The sequence below is a fragment of the Buteo buteo genome, chromosome 8 (assembly GCF_964188355.1).
Source record: "Buteo buteo chromosome 8, bButBut1.hap1.1, whole genome shotgun sequence".
NCBI lineage: Eukaryota > Metazoa > Chordata > Aves > Accipitriformes > Accipitridae > Buteo > Buteo buteo.
In genome coordinates this window covers 36,365,375-36,383,582 of record NC_134178.1, presented here as the reverse complement: position 1 = coordinate 36,383,582, position 18,208 = coordinate 36,365,375, and the positions used below count along the sequence as shown (strand labels likewise).

The 18,208-nt window shown below is 40.2% G+C and overlaps 2 protein-coding genes across 6 annotated transcripts in view; one reads left to right on the top strand and one right to left on the bottom strand.

The window, feature by feature from the left end:
• The first annotated feature begins 171 nt into the window (after positions 1–171).
• HHLA2 (HHLA2 member of B7 family) lies at positions 172–13,717 on the top strand. 5 transcript variants are annotated; one of them, XM_075034115.1, is made up of 8 exons: positions 1,390–1,534; positions 2,373–2,537; positions 3,916–4,012; positions 5,169–5,489; positions 5,969–6,229; positions 7,692–7,982; positions 10,593–10,678; positions 11,993–13,717. In XM_075034115.1, exons 3-8 carry the CDS (start codon positions 3,949–3,951, stop codon positions 12,020–12,022), a joined length of 1,053 nt encoding a protein of 350 aa, XP_074890216.1. In that variant the 5' UTR covers positions 1,390–1,534; positions 2,373–2,537; positions 3,916–3,948; the 3' UTR covers positions 12,023–13,717. The 5 variants fall into 5 exon arrangements, with proteins under 5 accessions (XP_074890215.1, XP_074890219.1, XP_074890218.1 ...); XM_075034114.1 differs by lacking the exons at positions 1,390–1,534; positions 2,373–2,537 and adding an exon at positions 172–516; XM_075034117.1 differs by lacking the exon at positions 2,373–2,537 and having other exon boundaries at positions 1,374–1,534.
• Positions 12,877–18,208, bottom strand: part of MYH15 (myosin heavy chain 15) — a 48,921-nt gene continuing 43,589 nt past the window's right edge. The window contains exons 39-43 of the mRNA XM_075034110.1: positions 17,394–17,564; positions 16,789–16,893; positions 15,554–15,649; positions 14,921–15,058; positions 12,877–13,010 (exon numbers count right to left, since the gene is read on the bottom strand). Coding sequence (XP_074890211.1) covers positions 12,993–13,010; positions 14,921–15,058; positions 15,554–15,649; positions 16,789–16,893; positions 17,394–17,564 — 528 coding nt within the window. The 3' untranslated portion in view covers positions 12,877–12,992. The remainder of the gene's footprint in view (positions 13,011–14,920; positions 15,059–15,553; positions 15,650–16,788; positions 16,894–17,393; positions 17,565–18,208) is intronic.

Sequence of the window (18,208 nt, the reverse complement as noted above, 5' to 3'; positions counted from 1 at the left end):
AGGCATGCCGGGTTCAACATCCAATCACAGCTCCAGAGCGGCGTGACAGAACAGGGACCGCCCCACTCCGGGTCTCCATACTACTCTCGGCGGCGGAGGGGGAGGGCTTGTAAAGCATCGGCCTTCATCACTTCCGCTTAGTAACCATGGAGACGAGAGGCCGCAGCGCGGGCGAGAAGATGGCGCTGTCATTGTGCCCTCGGGCTAAGCATGGGCGGGCAGCAGCGGCTCTTTCCACAATGCTTGCAGCGGAAAAGGCCTCACGGTGTGGGGCGCGGCCTGCAGTTACCCTTCAACACGCGCGAGCTGTATTTCTTAAAGCTTTGCTGCTCTCCTCTGCCTGGGGGGTGGCTCGACCTTGGGCTGTGCCTGCGCCTTTCCTCAGTTAAACATTAACCTAGTACTGAGCTGTGAACGCGCTACACCGTGCAGGCTGAGAGGAGGCAGCAACTGTACCTGCTGATAGAAAAGCTCGTGGCCTGAGGTGCGGTACTTTACAGGTGGATGTGTGAAAAAGTAAGTCCTGCGAGCAGAGGAGTTGTAGCTGGAGGTCAGCTGCTATTGCCAGCTGGAACTGCTGTGCGGTGGTGGGGAAGAGAGCGGGTGGGAAAGCTGGTTCTCCCAGGAATGCAGGAGGCACACCTCACCTGCCTACTGCTAACACCAGCTGGGGTCTTTGAGGATGGACGCCGCTTCCCTTCACTTCTTCCTGCATTTTGTTTGTTTTTTTGTAAGCCCTCTTCCCTAAAATGCTTGAGTCGTTCTATAAGTTTCTTCTACTGGAAACCAAATAGCACACACGAGGCTTGAATTGTCCAATGAAAATGAAGTACTAGTTAAATATTGTTAGAAAATAATTACCTAACCTAGCAGACAGCCCAAGGCATCTGCTGTTCTTGTTTCAGATTACCAACTTTCTGAGAAGAGCATCGTGATAATTTGTATCTTATGTTCTTTTTGTCCTGTGCCTGTACAGAATTTACCTTGCTCCCTCTGTCAAGTTCCTATGCTCTGCCTCAGTAAGAGAATTGCCGGTCTCTACTGCAGCTGCGGTGCTCATGCTCTCTTAATGCCTGAGCACAATCCCCAAGTGGCATCACCAGTGCTGTAGAAATTGCATTTCTGACGATAACTGATTTCTTCTGTTACTCAGTTACAGCTTGCAGGTGTTATCATTGAAGAGTTTGTTCAACAAAGCCAGGCAAAATAAATGGTTAAGAGAAAAAGCTTTTTAAGCCCAAAGAGGGAGAAGTGAATCCAAAAGGTGTGGAAGCTTCACACGTATAGAAACGTGGTCCATGCTACATAAACAACTGCTTTAGTTTATGGGACATGAACAGACTTGCACATTAAATACTTGAGTTCTGGTATGTGTAGGTGTGGCTGTGAAAGGAGCAGGAAAGAGGCAAAGTTCCACGGCTTCAGGAGAGCTGTATATGCGTTTTATTTTTTTTATATATATAAACCCTGCATGCAAGAAACACCTGAAACAACAAGAGTCTGAATTTTTTGGCTACTTGTGAAATCAGAAGAGGTAAAAAACCCCCCAACATTCTAATAACAGCTCTATGGTGTTATAAGTGTATGATGTGGGGGAAATGGGCAATGTGGTATGTCTATATTGAGGTAAACCATAGTATTTTTGGTCTACTTCCTCAGACAATTTTTAATGTTTAGAATGTGGGAACCTTCTTCCTTTGGGAGTACTTCTCAACAACTGAAGTATGGAGTTAGCATTTAAGTCATAAGAGTTTCATTGGGGGGAGGTGGAGAATTAATTCTCTTTTCTACTGCGGAAAATGCTTCCTGAAGATTCAGTAGGGAAATTCTGGAAAGCTAGTATCATTGTGGCTAGTACGAGATTTTAGCAGTATGTGATTAACATGGACTTTTTAGAACTTTACACATTTGTTTTTCTCGTTTGCTTGTTGGTAAAACTTGAAATCCTCAAGCATTTCCAGTCCTCATAAGCGTGCATGCACTTGAAATGTGTGTATGGATTGTCCGGCTTGTAGTTCACAAACAAGTTTCACCATGTCTAGTGCACACAGGTGACTCATGGGGGGTTACAAGAGCGACCCAGCCTTGGATTGCCTTGAGGCTCTGTCTCTCTGCAGAGACAACTCATGGGGAGCTGTGTAGACAGCTTAGCCCTGGGTTGGCTGATAAACCCTAAACTAAACAGAGCAGTGGCTGCACCTTTCAAAGAACCAAAACCTGAACTGAGCCTTGAAATCCCGTAACAAATAGTATGCCCTGAGTCTCAATCCAACCACTATTCAGTTGCCTGAGGTAACTGGTAGCAAGGTAAAAAAAAAAAAAAGCTGGAGGGTTTCAGCTTCAGTTTCAAACAACTACCTTGTGTATTCAAGCAATCACAGACCAGCAAAAGAAAGAGGAAGCTCCACTCAGATATGTCGTAATCCACTCAGACATAGTCATACACACCATTCCACAAGTCAGGGGATCCTTCCCTCGCTTGATCGGGACACTGGTCGAGGCAGCTTCCCTGGGAGTGAGAGCCCTTAACTGGAGGGGTAAGCGAATGTTGTTTATGCTTTAAGTTTGTAAACGCGTGTGTGATTGTGGTTGTCTGTGAATCGCTTGTGGTCATAATAGTGTACTACTCTTGCTTTTAAAATTGCAATAGTGCATTCCTCCATTGTATCTGTAAAACCTGCAATAGTAGCGTGTTATGTCTGTAAGTGAAGTTCAATTAAATCATTTGCTTGAACCTTGCAGTTAAGTCTGCAAGTGAAGTTCAAGTTGTTTGCTTGAACCTTGCAGTTAAGTGTTTTTCCACCACAATGTGCTGTTGTTAAGTTACCTTGAAAAGGAATTAATCAGAATCCTTTTTACTAAGGAATAAATATCTTTTGTTTTACAGGATTAGGAGAATATTGCAATATGCATAGCTGTTCTCAAAGTGGGTCATAGAGGAAAGTTCACTCAGCAGAGATTGATCCCGATGCCTGTATGCTAGGGGAGTGCTCTGGTCAGGGTTCATATTGAATGCAGAGTTCAGAGATGATGTAGGTCGGACATGTGGTTTGGTTACTGACTAACAGAAGAGAGAGAAAGCACGTGCCTTTTGATGTTCATTTCCTATAGTGGCCAAAGCAAGTGCAGTGTTGCCCCTACCACTACCTGAGCTGTTCAGTATGTCTTGGAAGATGCATTTCAGTGCCTTGCCTTGCTCTCAGAAACCCTGGCTGAGCCTGTGGTGGTTCAGGAGGAAATAAGTCTCCTGGAAACTAGAGCATCAGTAACTGATGTAGCTACAGCGATCTTAATTCTAGTTGTGCGCTGTCTGTATAATTTCGTATTGATGTTTCACTACAAAGCCTTAGGGCTTGATTTCTTGGTTGTGCCATTTAGGCCTGTAACAAACAGGAAAAGCATGTTTCTTCAGTACTTTGCAGTGTGACACTAACTATCAGCATACATATGCCTGTAAGACCCCAGACCTTCTGAAAAGAAGACTGGCCAGAGCCTACACTCCTCAGGTGTTTCTACAGACCAACAAACATTTTTCTCAGCACACTATGCTGGGAAGATCCAAAGCTAAGAACATGAAATTGTACTTGGCTGTTTTTTCCTTAGTGGCCTGTTCATGAATGATTAAGATTAATGTTCCCTAGCCCTGTAAGAATACTGTGGGTAAACACTTTCTATTTATTAAAAATGAACAGCAAGTATCAATCTGCAAGGGATTATATGTAATGAGAGGACCTCAACTGTTATGAAATATATAGCATTACAGGCCAAAAATCTGGGCCAAGGCTGTGCGAACAAAAAACATCATACAAAAGCCTGCAGTCCTGAATAAATTGTACGAAGGAAATAATTATTTAATTAGAGTCCATATTTTACCTGCATTTAAACAGGTTTTCTCCCCTCCTTTTATGTTGTCAGTTTGACATGAGTCTACCATGAACCAAAGAAGACATGAAGGGACAGAAAATACCATCTCTTCTCATCTATTTATTTTGCATAGGTGCTACACTTTGGGGTAGGTTTTAGCTCTATTTTTTATGAAAAACAATAAAGACGACAATTATTACTCATTTTTTTAATAGGGGGGAATGAATTAATTCAAACACTGTTTATTAATGGTAAAGAATCAATTTGGGGTAATGTAAAACACTTTTGAAGCAAAAGATGTCTGTTTGGAAGATGGCTGCACAGATGGCCGTGGCCATTGAGCACCCTGAGCACCTAAATGGTTACCTGCCAGCGTTTCTGCCCATGGCTTGGCTGCTGGAGCGCATTGTGTGACTGCTTAGCAGGCAGTAGTTGTCAGTTCATACTGAAAATGGTTTGAAGTACATTGGTTGACTTTGCACTGAGAAGACTGAGTAAAAGTCATTCGGATTGCCCTGCCAGATGAGCTGGAGAGGGCATAAAAATTTCCCAGATGACAGCTGCAGCCGGACGCTCGCTACCAGCCTAACAGGTTGTCTGGCCTTGGCCAAGAGGGTCCATACGACAATGCTGAATTATTGCAGTCAGTTTTTTAAAAAGATTAATTTAAAATTGTTCTTTTATGCCAGAAAGGCCTAAATTAAATGTTAACAGCAATTAGATGCTACGACTTGTGTGAATTAATTTTGAGGAATCCACACCTTAATTACCTCTGGGGGCTGGGACAGAGTTCCCTGATGCTGTCTGTAGTAGTGAAGGTGTTTCCAGAAGTTCTGTCCTTCCTGTCAGTTGCACCATCACATCCTTTTTTCCTGTGATGGTACAACTGCTTGGCACTATGTGAGGTTATTGGTAACCTGGGTCATTGCAACACGGCACTATGAATGTTTGAGCGAGTAGCAAGCTGCAGCTCAAAAGGTTTTGAGGTTGAAGGTGTGCTTTTGGAAACACATTCGAAGCTCGGGTGGTAAGGTGGCGGTGTACTGATTTGAATATGTAGGTGCTTACTCAGGATATCTGCTTAAACTGATTGTAAGTTCAAAGACTAGAGCTCTGCATTATAGTATTGATTAAACTGAATGAAGACCCTTGCTGTCCCAGAGACATGCCCCAGAAAGCTGTGAAAGAGCCGTTGGCATGCTTGGTAGGAATGTGCTGCCTGCCACAACATTTTTTGTCAGGGATAAGGAGGGGCAGATATATGCTTGTAGACTAACTTTTTTGTTTGTACTTATGGGCTTTAGGTTTTACAGAACAGGAAACGGTAACGGGGCTGTTTTCCAAGGATTGCATCCTCCCTTGTCCTTTCCCAGCTGGGAATGATGAAGTAATTTATTGGAAGAAAGGGGAAAAAAACGTGCACAGCTACTACTACCAGAGGGATCAGCTGGAAAGGCAAGACTCATATTACAGACACAGAACACACCTTTTCCACGAGAAAATTCCTAGTGGAAACGCCTCCTTGAAACTTAGTAACCTGACCTTGACTGATGAGGGCCGTTATAATTGCTATGTGGGAACAAGGCAAACTAAAACAGAGGTGGAAGTCATGCTGCATGTAAGAGGTCGGTAAGACATCAGAACTGCTTGGGTTGCGCCAGTGGAAATGGGATTACACCAACAGATTTTCTTGTGTTATTTCTCATATGGAATCAAAATCCTCCAACCCCATAGAGCACCTTTTGAGCCTGATGGTTTTATCAAGCAATTCATTCTCTCTGATGAAATGTTGTAACATGAGTTGAAAAATTACAGTGCAGGACTTGTTCTCATAACCTACTGCACTGAGATTTCTAAGGGGTAATTAGGCAGTATACTTGAGTTTTAAAACATTGTTTGGCTTCTCAGAACAGTACTGACCCTGGCATTGACAGTAAATAGTGCTATGCTTTCTTCTCACATCAAACACAGATTAAATTTTGTTCTCAGTTATGTTTATGCTCCCCAATGTTATTTCAAAAGACCAATCACTTCAAGTTAAAAAGGATTTTGAAAGTATTAGGATTGATTTTTTAATTTTTATATATATATTTTTAATTTACAGTTTCCTCTTATTATGCACTGGAATACCAAAAAACAGACACAGAAAGGATGCTGAAGTGCTATGCCTTTCTCGCTTACCCAGCACCACGTATATCTTGGGTACAAGGCAATACATCCATCCAAGAAACATATCAGGAGGAAACCAAGGATGGAGTTCTCTATTCTCTTAGAAGTGATCAGAACATTATAAACACAGCTTATCCTTACTACTGTCATATTCATCTCCCTCATGAAGAGTGGGCTGCTGAATGGAAGATGCGAGGTAGGAATGAATGGAATTCTCTTCCTGCATCATTACTGAATTTAACAGCTGGTTTCAGAGCCGAATTAAATACAGTATTTCTGCAGTGGGGCAACATGGATATGGGATGGTGCAACAGGATGCACCTTCCTCTTTGAAACTTGTCTGTTACAATTACAAGGCAGCATATGTCCAAGAAGTAGGGATGAGAGGGGATAGCACACACTTTATAAGTTAGCTGTACTCTGAAGATTTCTTCCATATCAGTTTCACATTTCAAGAGGTGCCTAATAATCAAACTTCACACTCTATCAAGAAAAGAATGAACTTGGACAAAATACATGGAAACCTTAGTGAACTTGTGGGCCCTGATGGTCTGCTGAAATGTAGCCAGACACTTTCAGTTCCTAATCCATTGCATATGCTTCAGAAGTAGAGTGCAGTTTTTGATTTACATACAATAGCTTACAATATGGAAGGTGTCAAGTATGGCATCATTGTAGGTAACAAGTGCACTATAAGTGTCTATTTTGTTAATCTATCCTTCTGATCCACAAGAGAAAAAGGTACATTTCATTACACTTGTTTGAATTTCTCTGCATCCATCTATCCTCTCACTGCAACATTTTGAAAATGTACTGATTTTCTTTTCCTTATGTAATAGCAGTGTGGGATACAGTTTTGTTTTGTTTTGTCCTCATGGTTTTCAGCCCCACACCTCTGTTCATTCAGCCCCCCCCACAAAAACCAAGCATGGTGGTACCATGTCAAAATAATATATTAGTTTCCCCTCCAGCAGACTGCCAGCCACCATAGCCTCCTCTGATTTTCATTCCTCTCAGCAAATCCCTGCTGTCAAATTGATAGTTGTGCTATGATATTAATTTGTCTTATATTAGTATTTTATACATTAGCTATTAGTTCAACTTACCTGCTCTCTCCTTCCCCTTCCTTTTTTTTTTTTAAAAGCTATTCACTAATTGTAAGTGTTCCACACAGACATGTAAAGTACTTAAGTCCACCATAGCTGAAAGTTATTTCTAACTAAATACAGTCTTTTCTTCTTTTAATTAAATTATGTTGTAACAGTTTTACACTTTTGCTTTAAATGTGCAGGTATCTGATTAGTTGCATTTTCTCTCTGCTCCCAACATGTGGAATTTCATGCTACTTTACCCAGTAACTTAGACTAGGCTGAATTACTTTTATTAATGAGCCCCCCCAGTTAGAGGAGAAATAGGCAAATGAAAACAAAATTTTCATAATTATGGCTAATACCAATTAGATGTTTTTATGTTTTTTAATGTAAGATAGGTTTGCTTTTAAATTCTTCAGATGCTTCTAGAAGCATACTGTGATGTTTGAATATATCCAAATAGTGAAATATGTTTTTGTATTTGTCCACAGTATTATTGGACTTCAGAAAAAAAATCAGAAAATGTCTAAATAACCTTCACAGTATTTCTTCAATTATCTGTTTCAGACCAACTGTCTAACATGGAAGGAAGTAGCACTGCAATTCCTTGTGAATACAGCAATAACACTGCAAACACTGAAGGTTTCAGCGTTGTCTGGACCTTCAACAGAAATGCAGTGATTTCAGTCCTGGCCTCCTTCAATGGTACATCTCATTCTTACCAGCCTCGAGTTCAGATTAACCAAAATGACTTTTCACTGATGTTGCGTGATCTTACTGCAAATGACAGTGGAGAATATCTGTGTAACATTTCCACACCTCACTACACAAAACTTACTGTGACAACTTTGCAAGTTGGTAAGTTGCTGCTCTTTCTATTTTGGAGGATGGGGACCAGTGAGGGGAACACAGGGCCAAAGGGTCAATCAGAAATCTGTAAAATATTGAGAAAAATCACCTTCTATAATTAGTACAGGTGGGTAGAAGAGATATTTTATTATTTTTGTCCCAAGAAAAAAAAAGTTACCTAAGATGTATTTATTTAAAGACTTGAATTTTCTTTCTTTCAATTTGCAGCTTGTTGTGGCAAAGGTCTCAAAATCGGTGGCTGCCCTCAGTTGCCACTGACTGCCCCCAGAGCTAAGGGTACAGGGAAACTCTCAAAATCATGTCCCAAATGCTCCGCTAACAGCAAATATGGTCTTTAAATGTAGCAGGGAGATGAAGAGAAGCCCAAAGATGTGGTATAAATTTGCCTGCAGAAGAAACCTTGTTGATGAGAACACACAGTTGTTATTTTTAAAGCCTTAATTCTACATAGCAGGTCTTTTTTAGACCTGGGGATATATATGTTTATATGCATGCCTGCGTTTTTATGAACTGTAGTAAATTTCCAGCTCTGAACTCTTAGTTACAGTTATTTCATTGTCTCCAGTTTCAAGGAGGCTTACTGATTAACTTTTCTATCTATTGAAAACCCTTACCAAAGGTTAGAAAAATTTACACCAGCTTTCTACAATTATAATGCAAACAAATTACAGATTTGTTCAAAAATAGTATGCTGTTTGGGATGCAGCCTCCTTAAATCTCAGTCCAAAGAGAGGAGAAAAAAACCCATTCAAACAGTATCACATAGGCATTATATACAATTAAATACAATCACCTAAAAGACTGAGAACTAATATAGGACACCTCATTTGTTTTCTTTTTTTTTTAAGAAGAAGAGAACTTGAAACAGCCAGTAGGACATAAAAATCAGGGGCGACATAGCAGAAATGGGGCTAGAATAAGTGATAACAACTGCATATTTTTGTCTTCCTTTCTCCACCCTCCCCCATGATAGCTTAATTTCAGTCTGAAATCTTGATGTAGGGTTATTTTAAATGCTATATGCAAACCTGAAGGAGGAGATTTAGATTAAAGAAAACAGTTAAGTCAGATAAACACACTTCCTTGCAGCTCAAATTCCAGCATGATCTTCCTTATCCTGTAAACCTAATATTGTGCCTCTGAAGTGGACAGTATTGAACACCTCCAAGTAGTTACACACTTAACTGATGGTCCTAATTTATGTGCACAAGTCCATCAGTCTCCCTGTACATTTACTGGAGACACACGCACCTGTTCAGTCCAAATGTGATCTGGATCAGCCTCTGCAAATGTCTTTCTCTAGCTACTCTCTGCAGATGGATCTTACGGTAGCCATAGGTGATACAAATTGCCTCTTTAGTGGCTAAATTACTGTGCCGCTCACAGAATTTTCCTACTCGTAGACCAGAAATACATTATACGGAACAGAGATGACACTTACCAGAGACATTAGCATCTTTGTGGCAGCACAGGCTGAAAGAAGATAAGCAGATAGAGACAGCAGGGCATAAGGGAACGAGCTAGATCAGTGTGTTGGATAGTGGTCATAGCACAGCAGCTGCTCAACCATCAGAAAGGTTTCCAAGTGACACTGAAAAGAAGACTTTTAAGGGGAAAAGTGAGATGAATTTGCAGTCATTTCAGAGGCTTCTCCAGTGTAAAGAAAGGTCACAGCTTAAAGCTGCCCTACCAAAGGAACTGACAAGATGTAACCATAGGTCTACGTGTGGGGACAGATCCAAGCTAAAGGCAATGACTAGATTAAATGCTCTGTTTTGGCAGTTCTCATTTTTGAACTGTTTGCCAGACATCCATAGGTTGTTCCCAGAGGAGTGTAGAATTTTTGAAATTCTTTGGATGAGGTGCAGCAGTGGAAAGGAATCCTGAAGTAGAATAACTGTACTTAACGGAATGAGTCCTCCTGGTCTGAGTGTTCTCACATTGAGATTGGCTGGGGTAACGAGACACTTGGTGCCATGCAGAGGTTTCTGCTAGACGGGCTCTTATCTCCTGTGGAAACTGTTGTTAAAACCCACCTCAGGATCTGCTGCTTCTTGTGCCCACCTGGATTATATGGTTGCATCATGAAGTTGGGAAATGTTTTAGATGAAAGTTGCAAAGGTTTTGTAACAAATCATGAAATCTATGGTCCGGGCCGGATAACACTTATGGAGTTGTTCTGCTGGAAGTCAGCAGCACCGTTAATGGCACCAAGCACTGTACCTGGGGGCAGTGTTTACCATACTGGGCACTTGATTGTTTTTAAATGGGACTTGTATTAAGAAGTTGTCAAATAATATTACATGAGCACACATGGAATTTTGGATCAGCATAATTAAGTAAAATAATCTGCTTTTAGCTATTGACACTTAAGTCATTAAAGTATCGCTTTAAAGTCTTATAGTATGGGTCAAGTAACTTGAACATTCATGTATTAGTAGCATTAAGAAAAACCTGAGACATTCTCCCTAAATCCTAGCTTTTAGATTATAAATAAGAGAAAAAACATAGCTTTGATATACTTATTGAACAGTAGTGAACATTAATTTGTGATATAAAGCACTTCTGTTAAACTTTTTGGAATTTGTATTTTTAAAGAAAATGCAGATAATACTGGGAAAATTGTGCTAGGAGTGATCGCTGCAGTGGTGGGAGTAGGAGGCTGTTTCTTGCTCTGGTTCAAGGTATGTACAATCACTAGGGAATATATTTTTAAAGGCACTCTTAAGCTTAAATCCAGACCTTGAATGTTTAACCAAAACATAAATTTGATTTTCATGGGTTAAATATACAATGAAGGAAAATGTAGGATGATAAGTCTCAGCATAAATAAATTGTCCTTGTTCTTGCTATTTTCTATGTCCAGAAGGCCCTCCTTGGTACATCTATGCAATAGTATTTTGTTTGTAACAATGTTAACATGCCCTTCTTTTGACCAGATGCTCTCCTGTGCCCTACACAAAGATGAAAAAGTTGGTTACCCTTCACAAATACTTTCTGATAACTTGCTTCAAAAACAAACTGGTTAATTTTTCTCGTTTGTGTTTAAGACCCAAAAAACCCCAAACCAAAGCATGAAGTCCCTCAAGCAATACACATACCTAGTCTTCATTAGGGCCCAAATTACTATTTCAATTATATCCAATGGCAAAGCTCACCAAAACTTCAGTGTGAAAAATTATACTAATTGCTTTGTTTAGGAGACTGTTTTAGCCATATGATCCCTGATCTCATCTCTCTACACATCTCTCCCATTTACTGGAGTATAGCATCTTCTAGTGAATGCATTTTATTCTCGTGCATTTGTAATAGGCTGGCTTTCTTAGAATATTCTGTCTCCTTCCTCTGCATTTGTGGTGAGTATCCTTGAAAAAAGAACTTCAGCTCTTAGTCCTTAGGGTACATGTTTCTGTGTCTGACAGAAATATCCATGGGCATATCCATGGAGAGATATAACTTCAAACTCCCTGGGCCTTAAGATTTTGTCACAGCCTGAATTTGGTAAGCTTCAGGAGATATTTTACAATGGTTACTGTGAGGTTTGACAAGAACACACCAGAAAGAAACTCTAAAATGATTGAGTCTCAGTCTTTTTTCATTTTTCTCTCACTTAAAGATTCACTTGTGTGCTTCTTACTAGTCAATGTTAATGCTAACATGCTTTAGAGATGATAACATACTTTTGATATGCAGCTGCTTAATTTAGAGAATTTAAGCAAGATTCATTTATCTTGGGACCTGTTGAGACTTTTACCATATCATAATCAGAGGAAGTGGAACAGTTTACAGGTTAACTCAGCTTTGGTTACATTGATGGAGGACTAGATGAAGAAACAGGAATGTTTCTGCACTGTTATGTGGATGTTTATTTTACTCAGCTAATGTTAAAATGGAAAATACGGACTTATCTTTATAGTGTGTGTGTGTCTTGTTCTGTTCCCACTAGAGGATTAATTTTACAAATCAGTAGTTCTTACAAACATTTTTGTTTTGACTAGAAATGCAGAAGAAGAAAAGAAATCATATGAGCACCCTGACATACCAGAAGAAAATCCCTCTCTGCACACACAGATGCTACTGAGATTGCTGCTGAAAAGGACAAAGAGTTCCTTCACCTTCCCCATTGAGTTATACTAAGAGCCACATGGAAATGTGATTGTCTGAGCAACAGTAACAAACAACTGAACTGGTAGGGGAAAAAAAAAAAAAAAAAAAAAGTCAATTGACACTTGTATGTGAGGAGTTGGCATGAAGAATTGGAACTTGGATGTCCTAAAGGGACAATGAAAAAGTTTCCACAGAAGATTCAGTTTTGAGGGATTTTCTTTTTTTTTTTCAGTATGAGGGAAAGAGGAGGCTTACTGTCTTGCACTTAATTTAGTGTTTTAATTTCAAGCAAAGACAACTTCCCTGTTTAAAAGTGGAAAAGATCTAAGAGAACACCCTATTTCTGAGCCACAGGCAGTCCTGATGGGACATGTCCCTCCACAGCATCTCCTATGTCTCTCCTGCAGCAAAAGTCTTTTGGCTTGTAGTAGTGGGAGCTTCTGAACTGACTGTTCATACGAAAAAGTTTACTTTCTGCTTTCCTACAAAACTCATACAGACTGACTGGCAGGACAGATGGAAGCTGGGTTATCCCAGCTTTAAGGGCTGTCTCCCTGCACAGGTTTAATCTGTGCTGCTTTAACAATCTGCACATGAAATACATGAGACTGTGAAGCATGACTGGATTTGCCCTTGGTTTTGATTTTGTCAGAGATCTGCCAATTAGGATTTGTTCCAATATAATGAAGTGGGCTGTTGGCAAGATGTAATCTTTTATTGATCCCTGAGGCTTGGCAAAAAGAAAAAAGAAATGAATGGAATACACTATACAGTCTTTTTGAATTTTCACTTGATGTTTATTTCTGTAAGTGCTTATTTTTTTCTACATCTGCTTTCAGTTGTGCCTGATTATATCAAGCATCTTCTCATATCTGTCACCTTCAGCTGTACTTATTCCTCTTCATGAACCTGAAATGCAATTGAGATAGATAGTATACAACTATTAAAAATGTTGTATTGGTGCTGGGGAGGTTTTAGAGTAAGTTCACAAGCAAATGACAAAAGCTTCTCCTCCCTGCTCTTACCAGTTTGTATCTGAAATAGACTAGCACCGATCTAGCCAACCTTTGCCATCTTACTTTAACAATACAGGTTTCTTGTCCTCGTGCTAGAGTATATATCCCTTTGATAGCAGATGACTTCTATGCAATTCTGTTTCAACAGATGGTGGTGTTCTGAATCACACACACTTCCCAGAGTTTCCAGGAACATGGGTGCTGGTAGCAGTAGTCAAGGTATTTCTAATGCTACATGATTAAAGTAGTCTCTCCAGTGCCTTTCTCTCCCCAAAGGAGATGGGTCATCACTTTTGGGACAACATTCGCTGCCTGAACATGTCTCCTGGCAGCTACTGCCATTACTGCCACAAGTCCCTTTTTGTGGAGATGACACCTCTGCGTGTACCGTTGAGCTCATCTTTTGACAGCGCGCCACTCTGCTATGAACCAGAGCTGGAACAGGTGTTAGCAAACTAGCATCTGACTAATAAAAAAAGGCATCCACTTTTCTATGGCTGTTGCATATTTAAGGCAGAAAGAGGGTACTAGTAAGATACAGGGAATAAACAGCACTCTTAACAGTATTTAAAAAAATAAATTACTCTTATGGTTTACCTATTTCAGTGTCTGTGATGCCATGGCTTTGTGAACTTACATGGGTTTTCATTTTTTTTTTTTAGGGCTGGAATAATTTAAAGAAAAATATGTGGAAATTTTTTACTTTTAAAAGCCACAAAACTTCTTTTAAGCTTCAGTTACAGTACTGCTTCCATCATACATAAATGTGTGAGAGACCAGATCTTCATGCAGTTTTAATGTAGCTCTGCTCTAGACAGTGGAGCTACAGTCATTTATAGCAGTAAAAGGTGGCTTTATTAGTCCAATATGAAAGCAGAAACTGGAGTGTTTCCTTGCACAGAATGGTGGATACAGAAGAGAGAAGGAGGGTGTTGGGATCAAGTATGATAAAAATACCAAAATTATACAGAATTCCCCCCCCCCCCCAACTCTTTCTTAACTCAGGAGCTGTCACCCCCATAAAACTTCTATGATATTAAGCATGGCATTTTATGTTTCATTTGCAAATGAAATAAATAGATAAAGCAATGACCCAGCTCCTCTTACTATCATTCCCACAAATAACAACCCCACTCTTTGCTTGCCTTGTGGAAACCAGGGCAAGTTATGTAAGCAAAGGCTTGCTTTCAGTTCCAGACCAAGTTCTTGGGCACCTTTTAGTTTCATCAATATTATTGTACTACCTTTCTGCTCAAGTGAAAAACACCACAAATATATTTCTAATTACTAATGAGTTCCCAGCACCTAAGTGGCTAATCAGTAGTATTTTCTTTTTATCCAGCTCTTCAAATCAATAGAAGTTCATTGAAAGAGCAATGTTAAAATATCTGGCAACTGCTAGTGCAGTAATCCCTGGGCTGTATTACATACATAGAAATCTACATCATCAGAGGGACAAAAAGATGGAGCTTTTTAATATTCCTTAAAAAAAAAACAACAAAAAAAACCCCATCAAAAAACCAAAACCCCAGATCACCAGGTCTGCAAACTTCTGGCTGCTGAGCACAGAGGTTAAATGACAACATCAAGAGGACAGAGAATCCATTTTGCCTAAGCATCAGATTGCTGTCCTAAAGGCTTGCCTTAATGTTAATGTAAAGGGCAGACTGAAACTAAAAAATTTAGTAAACAAGAATTTTTTCTAGTCCATGCTACTTTAAGAGATGTAACAGATATTCCTGCATACATAGCATCCACTACTGTGTATTAAAGTCACATTTACCCCATACGGTATAACTGTACCTTTTTCATGCCAATATCTCTTGACTTGCTCCTCAGCTTATTAACTTGAGATTCAGCTATTTCAGCCCTTTCTTCGGCATCATCCAGATCATGTTGCTGTTTTCTATACTTTGAAAGGTACAGATTGGCTTGGGCTTCCTGGCGAGAGAAAACAGAGCAGCTGATTTCCTCCTGTCCATGTGAAACAAAGCTTTCCATTTCAAGCAGGATGGAAAGTGCTCAGCATGACTAGGTAACAGCTGTATGGGAACCACTTGCCTCCTGGAGAACTGAGATTGTTGTTTTATAGAGTTGATGTTTCCAGTGGCACTCTACATGTTAAGTGAACTGGGAGGCTCTCAATATGCCTTCTGAGGGACAAAGAGGAAAGTCTTTCCTGTTCCTTCCCTTCCCCCCTTCCCTTGCAAATTATACTGCAGTCTTAAGATAAAATTGAATACCTTTTCTTAAATACAATCAACACGTATGCTACATATTTTAATCTATATTATAAATACATTTATACATACAGGTTTTATATGAATATAAATGCAAATATTAACACACACACAAAAATGTGTATTTGTACTAAAAGCTTTGTGGGTTTAGGACAATAAATTTCTCAAAGGTAAAAAGTCCCACATAGTTACTTACAGCTTCCTCTGCTTGGTGCTTGTAGCTCTTCACTTTTAATTGTAGCTTGTCAATCAGGTCCTGCATCCTGGCCAGATTCTTCTTATCTTCTTCTGACTGCATCAAAACACCATTAATTGGATTGCCAGTGTAAAAAGGCCTAAAGCATCTCCCACAATGAAATAGGTATGGCTGCCATATATATAATTTTAGAAACAAATAGTTCAAAAAACAAACAAGCAATATTGTGATCACCCTGTGTATAGATGAGAAAAATTTCTATAGGTTGATTGAAGATGTATGTAAGCCTGGAGGTTGAGGACTAAAAGAAAGTAGCCTCCCCATTTATATATATGTAAATATATATACATATACACATACATCTGTATGTGCACACACTTTCAGAAGTATACACATAAACACACACAGAGTTCCTTGCTCAGGGATGAGGAGCACGCTTGTCATTACACAGTGTGTCATTGTTGAGTGAAACAGACCTATATGTAGTTTCCATACTTATAAATCTTGTTTGGAGGCATTTCTGGTAAAAGGAGCCAGGTTTAAGCTGTCGCAGTCCATAAGCAGAAGGATGAGCTAATTCTGTCTGCCTGTGCTGGAGCACTGTATTCTAAGAAAACAACCTTCAGCCTCCGCATACAAAAGTTAGAGTAAAACAACAGGTAGGAGGCTAAATAATCTCCTAAAGCAGATGGATGGGATTATCTTCTTAAGAATGCTGTTGAAAGCAAAAGGATCAGTGCTCTGTGCTGAAGACCTTTTTCAAAAGGCAAGCAGCAATGGTAGCTGTTAGCAAACCTGTGGGAGGTTCACAACTAGACCTCACTGCTCAGCAATAGGTGACAGAGCCCTGGGACTGGGTAACACTACACTGAGTGATGCATTAGAGTCAACTGAATCCTTCTGGCTCTTTTTTGCAACACCAGCACAGCTGAGAGACAGCTGGCCTTTGTCTTCTCTTGCAGTGTGAATAGTCATCTAAGCCTGCTCCATATTAATACTGTGCTAAAACTGTCCAAATCCCAGCAACAGAGGCTTTCTAACATTAGTCACAATGAGTCAAGCGAGACGATGGTAGCCCTAGGGAGATGTTCCTCCTATCCCTAAAGCTTCCTACAATCAGAAAGCTCTGGGTAATGCCGTCCTTCATCCTTCACTGAAACACTGAGGCAACTTATGACACTGGGAGAACACATTTATTTCCAGGGACCTAGTGGTTACTAGAGTCCTCAGCATACCTGATAAGTCAGCTCTTTTATGCGCCTCTCAAACTTGCGGGCTCCTTTTTGGGCATCTGAATTGCGACGGAGTTCAGTCTCAAGTTCATTCTCCAGTTCACGAACCTGCAAAAAAAGGAAAACCCCATGCCATTATGCTGCTACATCTATATAAAGCAGCAGACAATCTGATTCAGTTAAAGAGATGCTAATTTCCTCAGCATCTCCATAGAGTCAAATTTCAGACACAGATCTGTTCTGCTTTTTCATAAATGTATTTTAGCTGCACCAGCGGTCAAAGGTGCAGACATATGCAAAGGCCAAAAAAGTTTAACTGAAGCAAGCATTGGAGAGGCTTTTGCTGGTTTTAGGTGTTGGGGTTTTTTTTAATTCTTTCTTTAGTTAAGGGCTTGGTCATCTGCTGTGCTACAACAGCTCATTGTAGCTGGATGATGAAGGGCAAGCTTGCCTCCCAGAACTGATCACCTGCATTTTGTGAAACAGAGAGAAGTGTTCATAGTATCCCTTATTGGCCTCTGTGAACTTATCAGGCAGCCCTAAGGCACCTATGTGGTTCCCGTTCTGTAAGCAGTAGACAGTGGTCTGAAGCTGGATCACAAACTTACCCTGGATTCCAGTTTCTGGATCTGCTTCTTGCCACCTTTCAGGGCTATTTGTTCTGCTTCATCCAGTCGCTTCTGGAGGTCTTTAATGGTTTGCTCCATGTTCTTCTTCATTCTCTCTAAGTGAGCACTAGTATCCTGCTCCTTTTTAAGCTCCTCAGCCATCATTGCTGCCTGAAAAACAACTACATTTTACAGCAGCTCTCTTATGCTATTGGATTATGTCTCAGAAGAAATCATGGAAGATCGGTGTTGGATTAACCCCTATTTGGATCATTTCACTGTACCCAAAGCTCCAGAGAATATCCTGTGTGTGTGTATCTTGCCTGGACAGAGAAAATGCAAGGACAGAATAGCTTTGGAGGCCTTTTTTTCCTCCCTATTCTAAATGCTGTGATTTTGGACGCACCCCCCCCCCCCCCTTTTTTTTTTTTTTTTTTTAGTATCTGTGCTATATCATGTCGTCATTTATAAAGCCTACAAGTAAGCCTGTGCCATTCACTACAGACGTTTTACGTAGAACTTATTCAAAATCTAATCTTGGTGCTTGAAGCTCTTGAAAGGTAGTAGCTTAAAACAAATGGCAGACAAATTTCCCCGCACAGCCATAGACAAGAGCTGCCTGAGTTGCTGTAACAGCAGAGCACTTTCTGCAGTCTGTGCTGGGATAGAAAGCTCAGTCTCAACATCTTACGTAGTCTCTGGCCGTTCTGTAAGACAGGTAACAAGGGTGCCAATTAGTAAATTCCTGCTTTGATGTTTGTGCCTGCCACCAAGAGCCATTTACAGATTTTGTACCCATCACTGAGCAGTCATCA

Bases quoted from the DNA above. Each gene is read 5' to 3' on its own strand.
- HHLA2 (XM_075034114.1), top strand. From the start codon at position 3,949: ATGAAGGGACAGAAAATACCATCTCTTCTCATCTATTTATTTTGCATA. The intron at 6,230-7,691 runs GTAGGAATGAAT...TATCTGTTTCAG, and splicing joins TGCTGAATGGAAGATGCGAG to ACCAACTGTCTAACATGGAA. The intron at 10,679-11,992 runs GTATGTACAATC...TGTTTTGACTAG, and splicing joins GTTTCTTGCTCTGGTTCAAG to AAATGCAGAAGAAGAAAAGA.